The sequence below is a fragment of the Homarus americanus genome, unplaced genomic scaffold (genome assembly GCF_018991925.1).
Source record: "Homarus americanus isolate GMGI-L3 unplaced genomic scaffold, GMGI_Hamer_2.0 scaffold4060, whole genome shotgun sequence".
NCBI lineage: Eukaryota > Metazoa > Arthropoda > Malacostraca > Decapoda > Nephropidae > Homarus > Homarus americanus.
In genome coordinates, this window is record NW_024746161.1 from 10,551,500 (window position 1) to 10,575,003 (window position 23,504).

The 23,504-nt window shown below is 39.4% G+C and overlaps 1 protein-coding gene across 3 annotated transcripts; it reads right to left on the bottom strand.

Moving 5' to 3' along the window:
• Positions 1 to 867: 867 nt before the first annotated feature.
• LOC121879140 (lysozyme-like) lies at positions 868 to 11,926 on the bottom strand. 3 transcript variants are annotated; one of them, XM_042385743.1, is made up of 5 exons: positions 11,646 to 11,926; positions 5,245 to 5,442; positions 4,757 to 4,830; positions 3,945 to 4,084; positions 868 to 2,036 (listed from the first exon to the last, which is right to left on the bottom strand). In XM_042385743.1, coding segments are annotated over exons 1-5 (477 nt in total). In that variant the 5' UTR covers positions 11,710 to 11,926; the 3' UTR covers positions 868 to 2,035. The 3 variants fall into 3 exon arrangements, with proteins under 3 accessions (XP_042241677.1, XP_042241676.1, XP_042241678.1); XM_042385742.1 differs by lacking the exon at positions 3,945 to 4,084 and having other exon boundaries at positions 11,646 to 11,925; XM_042385744.1 differs by lacking the exon at positions 868 to 2,036 and having other exon boundaries at positions 3,944 to 4,084.
• Between the last annotated feature and the right edge of the window lie 11,578 nt (positions 11,927 to 23,504).

Genomic DNA, 23,504 nt, shown 5'->3' on the forward strand with positions numbered 1-23,504 from the left:
AACCAGCGAGGGGAGAGTATAACCAGCGAGGGGAGACTATAACCAGCGAGGGGAGACTATAACCAGCGAGGGAAGAGTATAACCAGCGAGGGGAGAGTATAACCAGCGAGGGGAGAGTATAACCAGCGAGGGGAGAGTATAACCAGCGAGGGGAGACTATAACCAGCGAGGGGAGAGTATAACCAGCGAGGGAAGAGTATAACCAGCGAGGGGAGAGTATAACCAGAAATAAAGATTCGTTATTACCAATCTTAAAATTATTATCAAATAGTTTGACCAAGGACGAAACCTGTTGATGAGTTTGATTACTTAATTTTCTCGTTTCGGGAAACTTGAGTTATTAAGAGTTATATGGGAAAGTCTGTTTAGATCCTATACTGTAAATGGTTCTTACCCAACTGTATACAGGTACTTTTACAAAACCATTTTGAGTGAGGTTTATTATTTATTGATACAAAATATTAGTAATTATTTGATGTATTACTAACATACACATAATCCCGTTTCCATTTTCACCCCTTTTTCTCAGTGAACAAGTTTATGAAAGTAAATAAATTATTACAAAATTTGACTGTGCTCTTTATTCCGGTACAGTTGTGTGCTATTGGTAAGAGATAATGGGATGTGTAATAAGGGGCTGTAGAGGAGATAAACACCCTTCTTGGGATATCATGAGCCAAGTTTGACGCCCCTTTTTCCTCTATAACAAAAGTTTTGGATGGCTGATGGCTACTGTGTTTGAAGTCCTTTTTGTTGTGGCGTTTGCTCTTTCTATGGCATGTGTAGTTAGTCAGTGTGCATCAGTAGAGAAAATATACATCGTGGACATAATATGCATGGTTGATAAATAATTATACAAAATTAATATTATCGTTAAATATGTTTATTAAGTGAAAATACCTGACAGTAGTAGGGATGTATCCTTCATGATCAACTGCAGACAATAAAGACATTAATGCTTGAACATAGAAATAAAGGCCAAAACAAACTTGAACTGTACTATAGCAGGATACTGTAGTTATCTAGGTTTTGCATCAAAGCTAACAACAATATAATAACTAAACTAAACCTGAGGCACTGTGGTTTTTGTAGAGTCAATGAGCATCCATAAATCTTGAAAGGTAAACAAGGTTCCCAAAGTCTTACAGAACATATTCAACACAAGGATCTACAGTTTACAAGTTACACACCAAAGCCTTTTTTCAATAAACGAAAGTTTCGTCTAAATATTCATGAATAACTCAAATAAAGTATAACACCGGCGTCCTCAACCTTGTCACACAACATGAAATTCTGATAATACATTATTCAGACTCCTCCAATGCTCAGAAAATTCTTGCACGTTAATATGCAACTTTAAAATGGAACTCAATCATAGAATGTATAGTGAAATAAATGCACATATCTCATAAAGGTTTACCTACAACTGTGAATAAATTACTGGATGAGACGAGTGGTTGTCAGACTTAAATGATCACTAGAAACCTGGAGACCATAAATGTTCCTATGTTGACCAGCCATAAGAATACTGTGCTTCACCTTGGTGTATCGGGTATCCGCTGGTTAAAGAATAATTTGTACTCTCCTCACTGCTGCTTTAGATCTTGCGGTCTTAACCCTTCTAAGTTACGTAAGTTTTAAACGTACAAAATAAACTATTGTTGAAATGTACTAATATGCTTCAGTAACTAAGGTCTCCAGTTTCCAACTCCAGTTTTTCCATCATTTGTCACCTAGTAATACTGTACTGTACTCTATAACTGTATTAGGCTGTAGTATCAACTGGTTTGATCAATAACACAATATGGTCTCCAAGATAAAGGGATGAAAATTAAACAAAACCAAATCTACGAAGATCCGCCACCTACAGTTGCTGCTTGAACCACTTTCCAACAAGTATCGAATCTCTTGTAGAAATCAGTAGTAAGGAGGGAGGAGTCATGACAGCCAAAGCCACCCAGCATATGCATGAAGGCGAAGTCAACACAATCCACCTTGCCATCCCCGTTGCAGTCATTGTTCACGCCCTGCACTCCCTGTGGGAGTAAAAACTGCATTAGCTTTTACATAAATAATTCTTAAAAATACAAAAGAAGACTGAGCGTTGAAAAATATAGCATTGTCTCTGAGTCTGTGTGTGATTTACTGTAAATTAAGTACTTTTCGTCTGATTATAATTGTCTGCGAAATTGCACACAATATATATATATATATATATATATATATATATATATATATATATATATATATATATATATATATATATATATATATATATATTTCATTAGCCCAATATATATGTGTGTGTGTGTGTGTATCATAATGGTGTGCATTAACCATATTGATCAGTACAGTTAACAAAGAATACTCAACAAACCTTGTCATCATTTATTCTTACAATTTATATACTGCAAAAACTATTCTTTTATAACTATTATCCTTTTAATATATTATTTTTATATTTAAAGTTAGCCTTAAAAGCATAGCATGATGATTAAATCGTGAGGCTTGATCAGAATTTTGCTCGGATAGGTAATTAACTCCCACTACTGAAGGTGTTGATAGAGTGAAACGCAATTTATAATATTATATTATTATTCTGCTTACCTTAAAATCTCTATAAATCGTTATTTTTTCTACTTTAAGATTCAGTTACCATCACCTGCCATCACCATCACCACACCCATCCTTCTTACGGATATCTACACATGCAAATAATAATAGAAATTTTAAGTTTGAAATTTATGAAAAGTTGGAAAACAGAAGTGGCGAACCCGCACTTAGTCAATATTTATGGTTCATATATTTAAAGACATCTTAATGAACAAAGTTTATACTATTTATTTATACCTATCTAATTAAACATTGATAACTTATGTCATTTTATATAACTACACCTAATTATAGTTCTGCATGCAGCTGTTTATTACAAATTTTTATGTCTGCAGGCATTGAATATTTCAAAACTACTTCATCTGGTTTATTTTTTATAATTTGTTAATGTTGGGAGGAAAAACGTTACGCAATATGGGGTTACCGTGACTGCGTTGAAGCTTAGTCATAGTGTGAACTTTCTTAGTGGGATTAATTTTCAGAATCGGTTGAAATAATACTATAGTCAAAAGGTATAACGCTTGAAATGGAAGTGAAGTAATACCTTGTACCATCAGCATCCTAACATAATTTTTACCTGTGAGCGAATAATGTAATTCCTAATCTAAGAACGCGCTTGAAGATCTTTGCTGTTGAAGCTCAATACTACATTATAATAGCAACATTCGTGTCTTATAATAGAATCTTGGTTTTGTTAGCTTCATCCTGTCCTAAATGAATCTTGGTTTTGTTAGCTTCATCCTGTCCTAAATGAACCTTGGTTTTGTTAGCTTCATCCTGTCCTAAATGAATCTTGGTTTTGTTAGCTTCATCCTGTCCTAAATGAATCTTGGTTTTGTCAGCTTCATCCTGTCCTAAATGAATCTTGGTTTTGTTAGCTTCATCCTGTCCTAAATTGTCGGTGATCTTCAACTTCTGGAACCAAGTTACTCGCACAACATCAAGTCTTAGGAAAACTCATCAGATGGAAATATTTTATACTGAGCATATATAACCATTACCATTTTAACAACACTTAAGACTGAAAATTTGCCTTAGGTGCTTCCCAAGCTTGTGATCTTTCTCGTGGAATTTTAGCCATATTATTATGGCCTGGTATGCAATCAATTTTGTCACTAAACACTGATAATAGCTTTTATGATGGAAAAATTATTTATTACATTGAAAACTAATGTGGCAACCCCATACAACTTTATCAGATATTAAAATAAGAATTTAGAAGAAAGGATTATGTCTATAGTGTTCTGCAGATTGAACAATGTGTAACTAAAAGAAAATTTAGCCAGTTAAGCGTTTAATTCATAACAAGACTGGCAAGTGTGCAACCGTACTAAATGAAGCCGAGACGAGTAGTGCATTCTTCATATTGTGTTTTGAAGGCGCCGACTAGTGGAGACCTGCAGCCGCTCACACCATACTTGTGTATCCTTACAAAGTCGATGCAGGTCACTTCGCCGTCACCGTTACAGTCCTACATCAGCAACGATTAGTTATAAGAAACCCAAAACTCTTGTAAAATAACTCCTATTATAGTTTACAGATAACCATGGGCAAATTTATAATAGGTTTTACGACATCAACACAAATGGGTGAACAAATACAGTGTATAGCATTGTATACTGTTCACAAGTCCACAGAAATACTGCGCGGTTTCAACTTGTTTCACGACACAAAGATGAAGTTCGACCTCTAATTTCCAGGGCTTGATAACTATATACAGTACAACACAATGGAAAAGTTAAGGGTATAAACTCGAGCATCATTTCCTACTATTAATAAAAGATATATAATTAAAATGATCCTGTAAAGGGTAAACCATTAGGAAGAGATAATTATTTCACAGCATAATGAGAGTAATAACCAAATGACAAAACCCATGTTAAAGTTGATTTAAAAACAGACAAAAGAATATCCCTAATGACACTTCACTCCTTCCTCCCCAAAAAGTTAACACTTAAGTTAGTTAATTAGTTTTACCCTAACATAGCAAGCAATATTTCTTTGAACAACTTTCCCTTTAAACAATTCCACTGATGCTTATTTAACAGCCACGTTGATATAAGATCATGCCTCACGTATAAAACCCGCTGTTTGTTTCGTGTTAGCATGCTGCTTCATGACCACTGAGAAACACTATACTCACGGCAGAGAACTTCTTCATGTACTGGCGGACTGCTTTGGCGGCGCAGGGGAGGTCGAAGGCACAGTTCTCAAATGCTGCCAAAAATATACAGCTTTTCATTATCTTGACAATACGTATCTTATCTTCAGAGTTTAAAATACTTATCACCCAAAATAAATCTAGAGTCATTGACCCATAAATCTTATTCACAGGTTGTAATGATGACTGTTACTTTGATAATTCTCCGAACAACTTAAACTCTACGTCTTTAAAAGTATCAATTGGATTATCTCTGATAAAACGCGCCAATATTCAGACTAGGCAAAAGTGTATTAAAAAAATTCAAATTATCCCAAATCACTCACATTTTTCTTTTAGAATAATTTAAATAAGCAGGAAAAGGAACACTGAACTCTCAGAACTGATTTTGGATAGGTTAATGTACAAGTGTATGGAAACTCAAAACGTGGGTAAAATTTGAATAATAAAATACAGAAGTTGCTACTAACCGCCTTTTTTTTCAGGGTCATCGTTTTTGATCACGGGTTTGCCAGCATCAGCCCAGAAGGCCCAGGAAAGGAGGAAGGCGCCGCAGAAGTAGCCTCCAGGGTAAGGGGTGGTACAGCCCGCAGAGGCATTACACCTCGTCGACGCCTCGCACAAGCAACCCATACAGTTGGAAGAGACCACATTTTCCGCCGCCTGACCTGTGAACATAAACATGAGAGAATGATCGAATATACAGGAAATAATGATCTATAATGGCGTAAGTTGTAAATATAAAGGTAGAAATAGGTGGAGTAGAAGTAATTTATATTATAATAACACCACATGTTCATTGTACGGCACATTTTCAATTTTAACCATTGTTACTTAATATAGAATTATTTTTCGCATGCATTAATAGATCTACTTCCCATTAACCTTCCAGTCCATCTGAACTCTTTATTTCACTTATATTATCAAGCAATGGGTGACACGACTCACCATCCTACACTCTCTTCAACTACGGCGCTCTTCATTCATTGTTTAACACATGACCCATAGGAACTCTTTACCCACGTCAATTATACAGAGATTTAGTTATGATCATGTGTATTAAAAGAGAACTTGAACATTATAAAAATATCTAGAGCCCAGAGGAAACCCAAATAATGTAAAAATCACGCTGCCTTCAGGTTCACACAATAGGCTACCATTATTGACCTTCAGGCATGAGCTCATCTGTTAAAAAAGAATGTCCTTGGAAAGGTTTGCAGCTCCACCAACTTGCCTTTGTTTCTTTTAAGCAGGGAGATGTGACGTTGTTGCTTTTCTACTTGTTAGGTGGCGTGGCAGTTTGTACCCTTCACCCTCTCTTGGTACAATAATGCCGTTGATGTTATTCGTTTTAGATGTGTTAATGTTAAAATGGAGTGGTTCTCGAAGTGGGCCGTAGGAGTCTAGGGGGCCATAGTAACACAGCACGTGTCTGCCCCCTCCCCCTTTCCACAAATTTGTGTTGCCAGGCGTACGATATACCTAAAGTGTGTGCGTCTCTATATTATGGTGCAGGGTGGCCAAAAAGATTTTTATCCTCTTAGTATTCAGCAGACAATAGATTACGTGACAGGTTGCTTGTTCACCGAAGGCTTACTCCACCACCGGCAAGCGTACTTATTACTAGTTCTTTATCCTTGAGAGCATCAAGTGTTGCATCATCAACAGTGTGTCTGAGGTAGTAGTGAGGAACTTGGTGTGTGGACTCAACCTGTCCTAGGTCAGGTGACTTGCTAGGTGACACCCATTGTCGTGGTCAACTGAGCTAGCTGCACCGCCCCAGGTACACTGAGCATTTTACACCTGGTCAACACACACAGTTGTTCAATAAATACTTGGCACTTGTAGAATATTCAGTGTGTAGAAGGTTCATAAATTCGTATGTTTTCTGCACATAGGCTGATGGTTTATAATTCAAACATACCAATCACTCCACGTGTTCAGTTTTCCTGTTTTCGGTACGTGTTTTATAGTACCAGGGCGTTGTAACTCTTTTTTTAATTATTGATAACTAATTACTCGCCTAGATACACCCTTAAAGATCTTAGTTGTTGAGGCGTAGTATTACATTATAACACCAGCATCTTTAGGCTTCCACCAAGTAATTGAATTTAAACCTATGTTGGTTATATCAATTATGAAGCGTATGACAACAAAACCAAACAAATTTAAAACATGAGAAGTAAGCTTATAATGCAGTAGTAGTGTTCGTTGTGGTGCAGTGGAGGTCATTGTACATTACCACTAAAAGGCATTGAGTATAAAATGTTCTGGTTGATGAATTATAGCGTGATCAGAACCGCTCGTGGTGATGCTCTCACTACACTCCACCTCCCCGCCCGTGTTGCCGCCCCGCCTCCCTCCAACCGTGCACGAGGCTACTGTATAATCAACAACGCCTGCCTCACTGACTTAAACATTATAATTACTGCTCACAACTACTAAAATGCCGGTAACAATTACGCTTACTGGAGAGCTTCAGAAAATAGCTCCCGGAAGCGGCCACAACTTGCCCCTGAGAGTGGTGGCTAAATTAATTCCACTCCTTCACACTTGTCAATGACGTAACCAATCCTGTCCTTGTGTTTGGTTTTTTTTATTAACACGTTACTACTTATTATAATAATTGTAATCTTTAAGTGTGTTCTAAAGAGATAAAAAGTGAGACCAGCAGAAACCTCACCGTATGCTGCCCGACCCCCGTCCGTCGGGACATAGTCTCGTGAGTGTTGTTTTCCCCATGTAGTTGTGCGCTTCAGTAACTAAGGTCTTGAAGCACGCGTTCTCAGTAGGTTTTCCCTACAACTATCAGAAATCAAAGTAAATATTCTTGTTTCTTGAGCGCTGTGGTAAGGTCTCGCTAAACAAGAGCTAGGCATCATTTGGTGCTGTTATGCCCGGGGGTCAACAGTCAAGGTTGTAAATCACTGCCTTGATATGTATCGTCAAGGAATGTCCGGTCATTAAAAAGAACCCGGTCTTATCAATGGTCAACCTGACAATTGGTCCACACACAAAGTGGATAATATTATTATTATGTAGTTAATCTCAAGTCCTCAGGTTTGTTATTTGTCAAACACTGATACAATATTCACTATAATTCTGCACTTGAGTTTGTCGATTAAAAATGGCTCGTGGGTGATAACTACTACAGCCCAGGCTATTGGGTACGCCTTTTTGCCGTGCCCGGGTTTCAAAAGATAACTCGTTTCTAATAAGGTAAGTTTAATATTCATAATTCACTACATATTAATGTTGTAATAAATTATTCTTCAAAGGTGTGACGGAGTGTGTGTCACATAATATACACCTGTACTGTATATGACGCTGTGTTTACTTTTATAGGATTTGTCAACTAATTATTCAACCAGAATGGGTGTAGTCACAACACTTTGTCAATAAACTATAATATTCTCTCACCACGGAATTCACCTTTATAATGATTCACTAACAAACCAAAGGTGATTTAAAGACTGACTACATTTTAGGTTACTTGCGTATAAAAAATTTAACCAAACCATCATGTGTCCTCCATGACGACTAGAGTGTGGAGGTGCGTGGCCGAGTACGTCTTTCCTTTTTTGGATCTAGTGTGAGTGTGTGTGTACCGCTAGTAATTTCGCTTACTGACCGCGACGCCTATGTCTTTGTAGCGTCTGGTGTTGAGGCCTGGAGCAGTAACCTTAACTCAACCAACCACGACGCTCCTCTGCTCACCACACCACGACTCCTCTCTCTCTCTCTCTTGTTCCAGAGTTTCTACTACAAAAACGCACTGAAAAAATATATCCACCGAAAGAAATTATATAAGATTACAGACATTTTTGCTGCTTTATGAAATATTTAAACCAGGCCACAAAGAACTGCTCGTCGAGGTGATTTCGACATGCCCACACGAACTGGTTTTTGAGGGCCAGCCACTGACGCATTCCCAGCTGACTCATCAGATAACCCTTTGACCTTTTACGGAAGGTGTCAGAGCTAGAGAGAAGACGTTTTTACGAACGTAGTGATTAGAGATAGTGACGAGGCAACGATGGCCTGGATCATAACAAAAAATGCTCACTTAAGTTTTCTGTGAGCCTGAAATGAACTCTCGTGAACTTCCCTTTCAGGTTTTTTTTTTTAAGTTCAGTACGTGTGCGTCTTTGTGTGTACGTGTGCGTTTGTTTCTATATACGTGAATAATTACAAGCAATGTCTAAGATTTCAGATATTTTTTGAGACTGGAGGCTGTGTTTAGTCAACCCAATCCAAACCTAACCTGACCTGACGGGTGGAAATCTTTATCGTGCTAATGATGTTATTCTGGTGAGGTTTAAAAAACCAATGGCAGATTCTTGATAACGTGTTCTGGATCACCTGAAGATTAACCATCCCAGCTTATTTTTCTGACGAATAAGCACACTAACGCTACCTTGAGTGGGTAGGTTAGGTTAGCATTAGTGTGTTTAAGTATCGGGTGAAATAAGCTGGGGTACCTAAGCTGCAGGTGATCCAAGGGAAGTCTGAAATTCCTCACAGGTTCCGGTCGACGAGTTTGTCCTTGAACCCGGATGATCTGAAGGGGGAAACAGAGAAGGTTTAAGAGAGAAAGTAGGGAGAGACAGGAGGTGAAGGAGAGGCAAGTGATTCCTTTATAAGATTACTGTACTGTGATGCGGAATGAAACAAAGAAAACGAATAAATCTGAGAGGAAGAACAGCGACTACTAAGAAGTTGAAAGGAAGACGGATGTGATGAAAAAACAGAGAAATACAAGCAGTGTTTGTGAGATAAGAAGAAAAGGAACTAGATGTGTTTGTATTGCAAGAGGAAGAAGCGAGGGAAAGCCAGCGTCCTACATACAGTACAGCTTCGTCCCGTGAAGATGGTGAATACGATAATAAACTAGAATAAGGAAAGCGTAAACACCTTATGACCTACTAACACACGTAAAGAAGGTTTCGGTACTGATGTTAACGAGTCTACCTTAAAAAAAAAGGTATTCAAACACTCAGTTTTACGTTACAAAACAAGCGACATAAATCTCACGGCGAGGACCGACCCACTTCTTATACGTCTGGTGGCCTTCCCGATAAACAGTTTAGACAAGAGCGATGATATGCGACTATTCAGGATAGTTCAAGACTTTTCAGACACCCAGAATCTTTCGTTTGAGAAGAATGTGAATATTCCTGGATTTTAAGTCATCTTGGCCTTACGTTTAGATGTATTGTTATTGTCCAGTGCTCGTAAAAAATCATTCTATTAGTTAGATATTTAATTTAACAAAAGCCACCACGAATCTAATGTCTCCATAGCACCATTTATCATACAATTTCTTGGTTACTTCCCAACCTAACCTAACCTAACCTAACCAGAATGTGCGATAAATAAATGAAAATTATTGACGACAGACCGAACATTAGTCGAAAAAGACGGCAGTATTATAAGTCGCCACAGAGATTCTTGTATCCTCTCTCCCCTTACGAAGCAGTGAAGTAATCTCTCACCAAGGCAGCCTACACACACACACACACACAGTCATAGCTTGAGTGACCCTATTGAGTTTCACCCGACCGGTCAGTGTCCCATATGATAAGTTAAGAAGACCCTCCCACTCCTCCCTCTTCCTTCCTCCCCCCGCCTCCATACCTCCTCCTCTCTCTTCCCTTCCTCCTCCCCCCTCCTTACAACACCACCCCTGTACTACCTAGGGGAGGTTAGGTTAGGTTAGGTGGAACAAGGTGAGGTTGATTGATGTTTCTGGATTTGTGATCAGAGAGGAGAGAAAGGTGGACAGGATCTGGAGTGGCGAGGTGAGGTCTCTGTCACCACCCACGAGTAGGAGGGAGAAGGTGTGGGAGGGGCGAGGCAGCAGAGGTGAAGGGCAAGTGAGAGTGGTAGTGGATGAGGAGGGCGAATGAAAGTCAGAGTGAAGAGTATTAGAGAGGATGAGTGAGAGCAGGAGAGAGGGGTTGAGTGAGAGCAGGAGAGAGGGATCGAGTGAGAGCAGGAGGAAGAGTGAGTACGAGAGATGTCAGTGAAGGCAGAACGAAGTCTCCAAACGAAGAGATGAGGAGACGGAGGTTGGGTGTAGCCGAAGTGCTTGAATTGATTCTAGGAAACAAATACAAGAGTAAGAGGAAAGAAGTAAACAGAAGATAAGGAGGAGGACTGCCAGGCTCCTCCTACACAGTACCTGACAGATAACTTTGTATATCATCCTCAATCTAGAACTGACACCCAAAAGAATAGTATAAACCACCTCGGAGCATAATTGGAGCATTAAGCTGGGATAGTTTTTTTTTTTTAATTTAAGGTTTTAATTCTTCGTTATAAACACTCCAGGACTGATGTAGCCTGAGGGTTAACTAAAACAATGCCTCTTTTAGCATAGGTGAGTTCAAGGGTCAGTTCAACACATGGGAATCCCTCAGAAGCAGGAAGTCAACAACGCATTTCTTCTCATTTGCATCAAAGTCGTAAAATCCTCGTTAAATATTCTTTTGTGCAGGGCGTAATTGCGGGTGTCTCCACGGAGGAGGCCTTCGACGGTGACTGGAAGGGGGTATTTTAAGCACGAACTCCCTGCTACAGCTGAGGGATCAAGGACCACTACAGTAGGTCTTCCGCAAAAAAAAAACAATTATGTAAAAAAATTACTTTTTTTTTCAACGAAGCTTAAAAAGTAATATTTTAAACTTTTAAGTGATACCTACAGATGTGTTGTACTTTCTACTGTACAGACAAATACCCACACCTCATTCCCCACTTAGCACCTCTTACACAAAGACAAACACACACACACACACACACACACACACACACAAACACACACACTGTGACGCGAACACACACTTTCCTAAATAAACACACTTAAACTTACTGCAAACCATGATGACCATGATGGCAGCAGTCAGGCCAAGAAGTGCCGTCTTCACCAGTGACATGTTGTCTTCTGTGATCTCTCTTCGTCTCCCACTGCCTCTGAGATATATCTCAAGCGGGTCCTGCAGCCGGTGAGATGCTGTGTAGACTGACTTAGGAGGTGGCTGTTGGAGGGCCGAGTCTCGGTCCAATTGGCCTGGGATGACAAGCAGAGGACAGAAGGATGAGGGATCAAGAGTCTAAACGCGACGGCTGTGAGGATCTGACTGGAGGCGGCCGGGAAGAGCGAGGGATCTACCTGTCGCGGCGTCCTCACTCCCATGCTAAAATTTCACTGGGTTTCGTGAGTTGTCGTTTCATTTGGAGTTTCATAAATGATCATTTACTATGAACTGGTCTGTTTTTTGCATTGTCTGTTGTAATTGAAGTTCATCCCACTTAAAAAAAGTGGCTAAATATCTGTAATCCGCTGTACAGTTTAACATGTTAGACGTGTGTCTCTCATAGCTACTGCAGAACCTTTTTTTTTTCAAATAACCGGTCCGTAAATATGTTCTACACTCATCAACACGACACGATCAGCAGGCAAGCAAGCAATAGATATTTGAATGCTAAGTAATGCAAAGGAGTGAGAGGGTGGTTGAGGCGGGGGGGGCGGGAGAGGGGGGTTGTTCATGAGGTGTCTCTTCTTGGAACACTTACCAAACGATGCTCATTTTCCCCACATCCGGAACTGCAAAATTTTAAACGAGCAATTTATATTAACAACCTACATTATATCTCCATCCAAATTTGCGGAAATATATCAATTATAATAATTATACTATACACATATGTCGTTGTTTATCCTGGTGTTTCCTTTAAAATACATGAAAAGATGAAGAAAAATAAATATTGCCTCATCCATGCAAACTTGGCACATTAACGGTGTGTGGATCTCATAAACGATGAAAATCCCAACCTGAAGATATCCGGAACCATATAGACTGACACCTAGTGGATAGGAAACACCCCTAGACCATATCACTTCTCTCTCGTAGATGATGCTAGCATGTCCTTGTGTATACTCTATGACAAACTATATATCGCTGAACCTTTACCATACACATCGGAATCACCTTACAAGGATTACGTGTGAATACGAAACAAATCGTGTTTCTTTTTCTTTCTCTCATTGCAGTTATTCTTTACATGAAATATAACTGACTGTATCCCCTTGAGCACTATGTCACTGTAATCAGGAAATTGGCCATCTCATTCAAAGATTAAAGACATTGAACTCAAGGGTTACAGTTTTTGTATTTAAGTGGTTGTTATCGTACTCAAGGGGTTTTTATAGTAATCAAGGGGTTGTTATCGTACTCAAGGGGTTGTTATAGTAATCAAGGGGTTGTTATAGTACTCAAGGGGTTGTTATCGCAATCAAGGGGTTGTTATCGTACTCAAGGGGTTGTTAATGTACTCAAGGGGTTGAAAATCGGAACTCGATGGACTAATTGTACTCAAGGGATTAAAATGTTTTACTCGATTGGTTTATTCTTTCATTGAGTTAAATCATTACAGTGAAGAGTTAGTGTAGCCTCTCCTCAGTGTTGGGTGATCGTAAATTTATTGTATCTTTCAACCCAAATCGTCTTTTTAACCACAATGAACCAAAATACATACAATGCGATATTAATATATAGATTGTTTAATTTTTTTTACATTTCATTAGGATTGTTTTTTAATGTAAATTTTATATAATGGAACGAATTATCAATCGCTTTATCACAAGATGAATCAACTTTTAAAAAGATATAAAGAATTGTATAACGAGGAGAGAAAAAATATAAAATGACTACGGTATAAACGACTGCACAGGTGAATATATTCCTTGTGTGTCGTGAAGCGATGAACGGAAGACTTGGATACAAAGAGATGAAACATGTGAAAACGACCGATGCTTAGGAAAATGAAGACATGTAAATTCTTTCCTTTATGCCTCATGATGATTCAAATATTCAAGGAGCAAAAAATACAAGACCCAAAGGGTAAGGTCACTCTAGCCCTCGGGTTCCTAGGAGCTGGTAGGGGAGGTGAGGTTTGGCATTCAGAGCAGCTAGAGAGGAGAGAGAAAAATATTAATAGAGATGCTGTTAGTGATGTTACGTCGTGAATGCTAGCTGGTGTAGAGTCGTGTGTTGTGGGGCCTATAGTAGGTAGAGCGGAAAGACGGTCAACCGCAGCATCCAATGTTGGTGTTACCCATAGTTATGTTGGAAGCTCATGCGACTAATTCTGTCTTCCAGTGCGTCAGTGCGTACGTCTCCATGCGATTATGAATATATACTTCAATGAATCGTGTGTGTGTATGTGAACGCGTATCATTTTCTCATAGCTGGATGATCGTCAAACTCAATTCCGAGTGACAGCAAAGTAGTAGTGTGTGTGTGTGTGTGTGTGTAAATATTTACATCTATTATCAAAACACCAAAAAAAAGCATTTTCAAAGACTACACAGACATACACGATCATAACCTGGAACAAATAATGATTTTTGTGTTGTAAATAAGGTCAAGATCACTTACACATACACAAACTTAAGGTCACAACGACGATCAAGGTCACGCACACAGGTACAGGAGCTAGTTTATTGTGCACCCCCCTTGCGTCCTGTACAGAGTTTTACATCTCCCAAAGAGAAATATGCAAAGTTCTTGTTTGCGACAGATAATTAAAGGAAGCGAGTACCTGAGGGGCCATTGGTGGTGTTAACAAGTTACATATAGTGAAGGAAAGATAAACGTACATAAGGAGGATTCCCTGTACAAGCTCACCTGTTTATAGCAAAGAATGACAGGTCCCTAATGTGCCACCTAATCTGTCTGTAGGAGGGGCGGCGTGATGGTGTGGTGGCTGGGGACCTGCAGGAGGAAGTTTCACAACATGCCAGGATGTAGTGAGTCAGGTTGCCCACCAAGTTTACATGTATTGAGGCCAAGCTCCGGGTCCGTGTACTGAAAGTGGTACCTACGATATATCCAAGGCGCAGGTTTTTGTTCACAATCTGTTGAGAACTGAGCCTGAGGTTGGTAATCGAATGGTGACGGTCACATAGCAACAAATTCAAGGTCACAACAACAAATTCAAGGTCACAAAAACAATTTGAAGGTCACAGAGGCAACGATAAAGTCACGCAACAACAAAGGTCACGGCAGAAGATTAAAAGATCTTAAAAAAAATTAATGGCGCGTTCTAAGTGTTTTACTGTTGTTATGTTGCCTTGCGAGAACCCATTTGATTCTCTTTTGTCTCACGTTATTACATATTTCTTTTATCGTGGATTATTAAAGATTCACTCATTATGAATCTTCGAGTATTTGGCATCAGGCCCACTCGGCTGACGCTGTGGGGGTGGGTGACGCGTGAATTATTTAGTGTCTTGGGTAAACCTAGCACAGCCTCGTGATAACTTCTCCTGAGTTTATGACAATGAAAAAAAATCGACTTCTTGTCATTATACCCATAACAACGGGAAAACTAGTATTATCTCGTTATTAATAAGTTACATAAAAAATATTTATTAATTAATCATTTCAAGCAATTAATGCTTCGTCTTTTGTTTTGTTTTTAAAGAATTGTCCGTTGCAATGAATTAAGATGCAGTGAACTGGGGTTAATACTCCTGGTAGCTTAAGCATCTAAAACACAATACAACAACAGTTCACGGTACAGTAGTCATGTCTGTTTATCATCATCGTCCCGTTTCTTTTCAAGTCCTTTACCAGCAACGGATCCACCGTGTTCCTCGCCATCACCTCCTCTAACATTGCGAAGAAAACCCACACACACACTCACACACCTCCAGACTGTACATGGAGGTGGTTGAAACAATAATAAAAGCGAAACAAGTACAATAAAATGTCTGTAAAGTGTGCAAAGGTGTACATGTTAATAGTAACCACTGTTATTAGGTCAGCAGTGATTTCTATCTGATTCAACCAACTTCAATACCAAAAGAAAATTTACTGTTTTCATCTAATAATTCATGTCGAACGGATTTTTTCTTCTTTTTTTTTACAAAATCTAAAGATCTAAAATTTCTATTAACTGAACACCATGTGCAACTGTTGAGAACATTATGAAAGGGTTGGTAAATTCATTATTGCAGCAGAAGGATCTTAAATATGGCAACCATAGTATATACACAACTGGACAGCTATAATAACAATTATTTTATATAATTTCAGATCCTCTGCGTGACCAGCCTGTTATTAGAAGACGGGTGAACATTACATGTTAGGTCGACCAGCAACTGACGCTTTGTTGGAAGTTAACTGGCGATTTCCCTCCGTATTTAACTTACAATTGCTGAGATAATAATGTGTAATAATATACTCTAATTATATATACCATATGTCCTATGAACACTTAGATTATGTATACGCAAATAATTCTCACTTATTGAAGGAATAAAGAAAAAATAATAGAGAACCTGCATGAAGAAATACAATGGTGAAAATACGGCACAGTAACTTCCCAGGCTGCGCACGAGCTGGTACTTAATCACAGCTTGAACCAACAAATTACACATTGGAGACGATGCTAATCTCTCACGACCTGGGGAGTCTGTGCACTATCATTGACATACTGAATGGCGCGCCAAAATTTACTCCCTCTCTGTGAGAACCTGTGTCTGTCTTAACTACATGTGTATATTCTCTAAATTATTGTACTTAGGAAATATAAAGTCAATTTATATATGTAATTTCCTAGAATGTGATGTATGGTTATTGGAATGTGAATTATCATTACACACTCGCGCTTTCCAATTTCCTGGCGATAACTTTTTTTCTCCCTCTAAACAAGCCCTTCGAAAATTTCCATTGAATATTCTCTACCGCGCCACTATCATCATGTCCCACGATGGTGCTTTAGAAACCGTGGATGACAGACACGCCAGGAAGTATGCTTGCATAAACAAAATACAATACTATTTACAATGTGTGCTTTCATACTTTACGTTGCAATTGAAAATGAGGAACCATTAAATTCCTATATCATTAAAAATACCATAATACACTGACATTATGACGAGCATAATTTATAAAAAAAAATAAATGATCATACAGAGTTTGTATAAATGCCGTATTTTTATTTCAGGGTGACGCGTTTTGTGGCTGACTCGGTACTTGACCACTGTCGGCTGACTCATCCAGGGCCGAGACGTCACTGGCGATACGAAGGATGGAGGTGCAAAGCTCACGTGAGTGGTACAGATTCCGTTTAAGTTTTGACATACAGAGTCAGAGTTAAGTCCCATGTGATAGTTAGGTGGTGCCTGAACGTTAAAACTCGCTATACATTTCTACAAGCTCATTACATTTCATGACTATAGACGCTCTGATTGATACATGTATTGTACAGTTTGGCTGTGCTTAGCAAACCTTATGAACTACTTTCTTTCATAAGAGTTTCTCCTCCTCGCTTGTCCACGCTTGCTTACGAATGAGTATTACAAGTAACTCCTAAAACTTTACGTCATAGTTTCAAGTGTTTAAATAAAGCATGTCCATACTTTTGCTGAGTTTCGTTTAAACCAAAACAAATAACATTTGAAATCAGCAACAGGAACATTATTCTTGTTGAAGGAGCAACTTTTAAAGTAAAGCTATATTGCACTCGTACGAGAATCATGTAAATAATAGAGTTTGTTTTTGTATTTTCAAAGGATTTTATTTAATTCCGCGAGAGTTTTTGTTCAATACCTTATTGAAACTCGTTAAAACACCTTTCCCCACAAATTGTTACCAAACACGACCGCGACGCTCCAGACATGTTGGAGAGTCCTACAATATTGATTCAGCGTACACAGTATTTACATTTGAGCTTCAATAAACATCTCCACTGGTGCCGCCCATTCCTATATTTTATGGTTTTGTTAGTTTGAGCCAACGTCATTTTTGGGGGGAGAGTGAGAAACGATTTTATATGTGTTGTGCTGCCGATGACCAATTGTGAGTGAGTATTAAATGTGTGACGTCAAGATCACATCAAATCTCCACAAATATAAAAAGTTCCATGATTTTAGAAAGAAAAATATTTGTTATTCTTAATTTTATCTTTCATATCAGACGTCATATACTGTGTTTCACTGGCCGTAATCACCGTTGAACTCCAACTAAACAAACAAGGCAAGGGTAGTAACTATTGTTGGGTAGTTTGCCTCCCCCCTCCTCCACACGGTAATCCTACAAGTGAACTAGCGGTAAGTAAGAAATACCATCAGTTGTTACATAGCACTGTGAACGAAAGCCTCCAGTACTCGCTTCCTTCAGACCTTTTAAGCTGTACAACCCAAACATCTGCAGTAAGGTAATGTTCAGTTAAGACACTATATAAATGTGTAGGCCTATATATTAATTTCGTAAAATGAGGACATAAATTATAGTTTAATTATTCAGTAAATCTAGTAACGCGTGTTAAGTGATTAATAAACAGGAGAGGTTTGAAAAAATTTCAGACTAGAAACTTCATCCCTCCTGCCAGCCAGACATCGGGTGGGACCTCTGGGAAGCATTTTAGGAGCATTAGACGGCAAATTAAAGACAAATTTTAAATTCAGAGAAAATTGTGAAAACAAAATACTACCCCCTCCAGATCGGACACTAATGTGTTTTTATATTTTGATAAAACACAGATCGTCGACTTCTCTAGTATTTACCATCTTTTTTGGCACATGTAAAGTGAAAGAGTAATCAGTGAGACAGGACTCGGCGACCCTGAAGAGTTCATATGGTATAAATTATTAGTTGTCGGGATCCTCAGCGAGTAGTTTTCTGTTACACGCTGCGCTGACGTGTTACTGAGGAGCCTTGTTTTTATATGTTCTCATGAGTTAATATTTTACTTAAATGTATTCCTAAAAAATACTAGCAGTCATTATTCATTAAAACCAGTTGCTTGCTGCCAACATTGGTTAATAGTGAGAGTACAGTACAGTACTTCTTTATAGGCTCAAAGGTTAAGTTGGTAAAAATCTCTTGAGTAATGGAGTGCTCGGCTCAACTGTAGCGAATTTGCGTATATAACTAGATTACCTACTGAAAAAATGTCGCTCTTGAAATGTAAATGTCGTATCCAGTTGCTTTAAAAATCGTAGTTATATTTTCACTTGGTGTATGTATTTGGGATCTTTCTATAATAAGACTGCAGAATGATTGGGATTTCAAAGATAATGAAGTTAAGAATAATAAGCTTTTTGTTATAATGCTCAGTCAGCTGATAATGATGAAGAATATGAAGGAATCGTGACAAGACACTACACAAAGCTTGAATAATGAAAAATATGAAGACGAGGACATCTAGTTCTTGGCATTACTGAGACTTGTCCTGAACAGACCACTTGTTTGGATTTTTTTTTCTAACCGGATTTTGTGAGGAAGTATTCCAGGTTGGTTATGACGTCGTCTAAAAGTTTGTCTGATTATTTTCTTTTGTCAGCTAACGGGAATGTAAGACACGTGTTCGAGATGTCCCTCCCTGACAGTGTATGCCTCCCTCACATGCGATAAACAAAGCAGCTTATTCCGTAAAGCTTTTCAGTTTATTTTTCATAAACCGAACCAGTGTTCACTATTTAATGATTAAACTGCTTCTTGCCCGGACAGCATACCACTCTATCTTATAGAGACGGGATTAGATATTACCAAGGAGAAACCTGGTTGTCGTAAGCTCTTCAGCCTGACAACTGGTCAATTTATATGTGAGCGAAGATGTTAGATGGGGGGTGAGCCAGCAAGTTACGGGAGGTCACGAGACCAGACCTACTTATTTAGGGTGAGTTTTTCGGCCTGGGTGTGATGGATATGGTTTTAGGAAATCATTTAGTCGTTAATTTATATATAATCTGAAAACGATTGTATGAAGTCAACACATCTGCGCGAATTATTAATATCGTTCAAATATTCTCATCACTTGAGGCCACCCAGTCTTAAGCATACCCAATAGGACTTCACTTATTAGTTGTCACTCTATGCCGGCTTTTCTCTCACCCAATTGTACCTGTGTGCAGGCCCGTCCTTTAGGGGGGGGGGCGAACAGGGGCGACCGCCCGGAGCCCCGCGCGCGTGGGGGCCCCGCGGGGCCCAGCACTAGAACCAGTGACCTTGGACACTGTTGACTGGTTAACCTGACCTGACGGCTTACGCCACCATCGCAACCGTGACCTCACCATCCATAGCGACAGTCCCATGGGGGATGGTGGGGGTGGGTTCCGCTGACCGCATAATCTGACACTAGTGTGGGGCCCCGCAGTGGCTGAGTTGCCCCGGGGCCCGCACCCTCCTAAGGACGGCCCTGTCTGTGTGATTGTGAGAGTGTGCAACAGATATATATTGTATCCCGTCCATGTACAATACTTAACGACGCGAAAAGATAAATAAACGAGCGTGTGATGACGGGGAAAATGCATTATAACAAAATAAACACGTTGTAGGTTAGCAATGAATTACCAGTCATCTCTCATACACTCGTGAAGGCCACACACGTGCCTAGATATCTTCTGAATAAGCTGCTGTATATCAGTCACCGTATACTGGAATTTACCATAAGATACAAATATGTATTCTAGTAGGAATAATATATAACAAACGTCAACAAGAAACACAAAATCAGAGTGAAAACAGGAGACACGAGAACAAGCGTCACTAGGCTTGTTTACAGTATCATGTTCTCCCTGTTGTCTGTTTTATCTTTACTATACGTTGTGGTGCAGTTTTACCTTGTTGAAACAAACACTCCGAGTCTTTAAAGGTATAAGTCATTTAGCTGTGTCTTGGATGCCCCAAGTAAGATCTTCACACCAAATAAGTCAGCAGTAAATAGCTAATTTAGCTATTTACTGCTGACTGAATATTATGTAGTATAAGAACACAGTGACATATCCGGCCACTTTACTGATTTATCATCATGTATCATCCGTTCCTGAAACTAAAATTTTCGACCGGTGCTTTTAACAGTATTACCCTGACAGCTAAAGCTAAAACAATACCATTAACTTAATAAAAAACAAATTCTTTATTGTAACTATTGATTGTGAGCTGATTTATTCGGAGTGGGCAAGCCAGTCTTATCCGGTTCATGTGTGTGTGGGAGAGGGTGTGGGATCCGGGAAGGGCAGGTGAGGTGGGTGACGCCCTGCTGGTCTGGCCGGCAGTGGGTGCGACCGTGCGGGTCGTTTGGTGGTGCACCAGCAGTATCCTGGGCCGCCACCAGGAGGATGTAAAGCTGGTTCCTCCTGCGTCAGAGCACGTTTCCTTGGCACCTGGTATGTGCTTTTTTATGCCCCTACAGGAAGGAGCGTCGTCCATTTTTTTTATATTAATAAACCTGTATATACAGTCCAAGTATAAACCAGCAAGTTTATCTAACTTGTTTTAACAGCCTCAAGCAAGGTTTCATTAGCAGTGGGCACACAACAGGTACTGGTATATCTACAGCAAGCAGATGTACCAAAACACAAACAAGTGCAGCGATGCTCTGTTTTTGTTTAAAGCTTAAGTAACTAATATATCGGTACGTTCTGTACCTCTTGCTGTAAATGGCCACAACTCCCGTTAATTTATTCTATTAACCAGAACAAGTTTATACGTTTACACATACTGTACTGTATATACACTGACACACAAGCGAATTTTTCTTCATACAACTGTGACTATTCCTAGAACAGGATTTATTACTAACACCCATAATCTAACAGTACAGTATCTCCGTTCCCAGAACCCAGGAGTTCCCCAGTTATGTGAGACCGAGCTGAGATCTCCACGCTATATACAGTTGCCATATACAGTTCATTGTTTATTCGCCACTCTTGGTAGATTTATAAAGGAAGTCTCGGGCATAATTACTTGGTGTCTTAGGAGATACATATGAACAATAGACAACATATATTGTAACCTTCATTGGAAAATATGAACACACAATGGTGGGTGTTGTGACAGGCAAGGCCCCTCTAGCACGACCACCCAGCAGACGGCATGCGTACTTACGATCAAAATTATGCTTCTATCTGTTTTTATTATTATATGATGGAGTTATTCGATATGTACAGTCACCCAAAAAAGTCCTGTCGCGAACCATGAACCCCGAGATTCAAACTCTTGAATCCGAAACATTTATGGACAGAATAATGTATCAGTGTCTACTGCTTCGGGTTCACGAGTCTGAATCGTGGTTCGCGACAGGACTTTTTTTGGGTGACTACCTCTCCCCACGCTCCTGTAGTATAACACCACACACTCCTGTAATATAGCACCACACACCATTATATATTAACATTACTGTCAATTCTTATTCATCCAGACAGAAATGACGTTTAAGGTAAATACTTCAACCATAAATATTTGACTTCCTTGCCTGTAACTCTGAACTAAATGGGATGGAACCCTTGCACCGAACCTGACGAGAAACTGAAACGGAAAATTATGCAGTGCAACGTCTTTTGTCCCAGTGCAAGGCGGAGAGTCCATAGATTTAGTTCAGGTCAAAGAAAGTGTTATTTTATATCTCGACCAAGTAGGTTACCTTAATGGTTGTATAGACCTTGTCAACCCCGTGTACTTCAATGAATTATAAATGTCATTGCTTTAAGGAGATCATAAATTTATCCCGGTATAGCTTAGAGTGAAGGATGGTCTAGCATTAACACTTGTGCAACATATTACAGTCACCTCTCCCCCCACCCCTCGGTGTCCTCGCCTCTCACACGGAATTGAAAAAAATCATAATCACAACATGTAATCACAGACAAGCAAAAGGGAAGAAATGAATAATCGTTCTGCGTGTCGGTACAGCATCAAATTGCTAGGTTGGACCACATCCGCAATCATACGTGATTCTCATACCAGGGGGAGGGAGGGCAGGGATGTGGCATACGGGACTTGAAACAAAGGGTGAAATAATAATTAGAGTAATTCTGGAAAAACCGGGAGTGTGTATAATGAAGCATGCCGTTGGTGCGTCCTGGTTGATCCTTTGTTATGGGAGAGTCTTCTTGTCAGCGTCATTGAGTTGTTATCCCGGGTACATTCCTGAACGTATAGAATAGTAGTGCAAATTACGAGTATATCTTGTATGGCACGTGTATTAGTTCTCGCGCTCTGCCATATTGTACATAAGTGTCATTGTTTGGTGTCTTGGGATGAAGATGATAGTTCTTTGAGGACGATGGTTTGACCTTTTAGGACTATAGTTTAAAATATTCACCCTAAAGCTTTGTAACTGAAATGATTGTCCTGAAACCACTGACCTTGAAGAGGCAATCTGTGTTGGCTTGTGTAGCTGAAGTAGAAACAATAATGTTAGCTCTTGAAGTGTTGCAGGGGTATATAGGGTAACACCTGAACATTAGCCACCCCAGCTTATATTTTACCTGATGATTCAACATTTTAACGTTACCTCTAGGGTTAGGTTAGGTTAGAATAAAATAGGTTTGAATGGATTATGTTAGGTTAAGTTAAAGTAATTAATGTGAAAGTGAAATAAGCTTGGGTGGAGGAGCTAATCTTCAGGTGAACTTACATGGCTGTGTGACGGAGGATACCTTCACATAAGGGGAGTAGCCACAGCAGATGCGTAGATACGATGAAGAATAAATCGTGTTGGGTGTAGCGTGAGTGTGGATGTTAGGCACTGAACCTATGGCCTCGAGCACCCGTTATATCTCATCAACCTGTGATCCCCCCACCCCCTCTTCACCTTCCCTTCCGCCCCCTCCCTCTGCTTCTTCGTCTCCTTCTCCTCTCATTCTCTTTCTTCATCTTGTTCGCCTCTCTTCTTATTCTCTTCTTCACTACACCGTCAACCTCTTCCCTTCTCC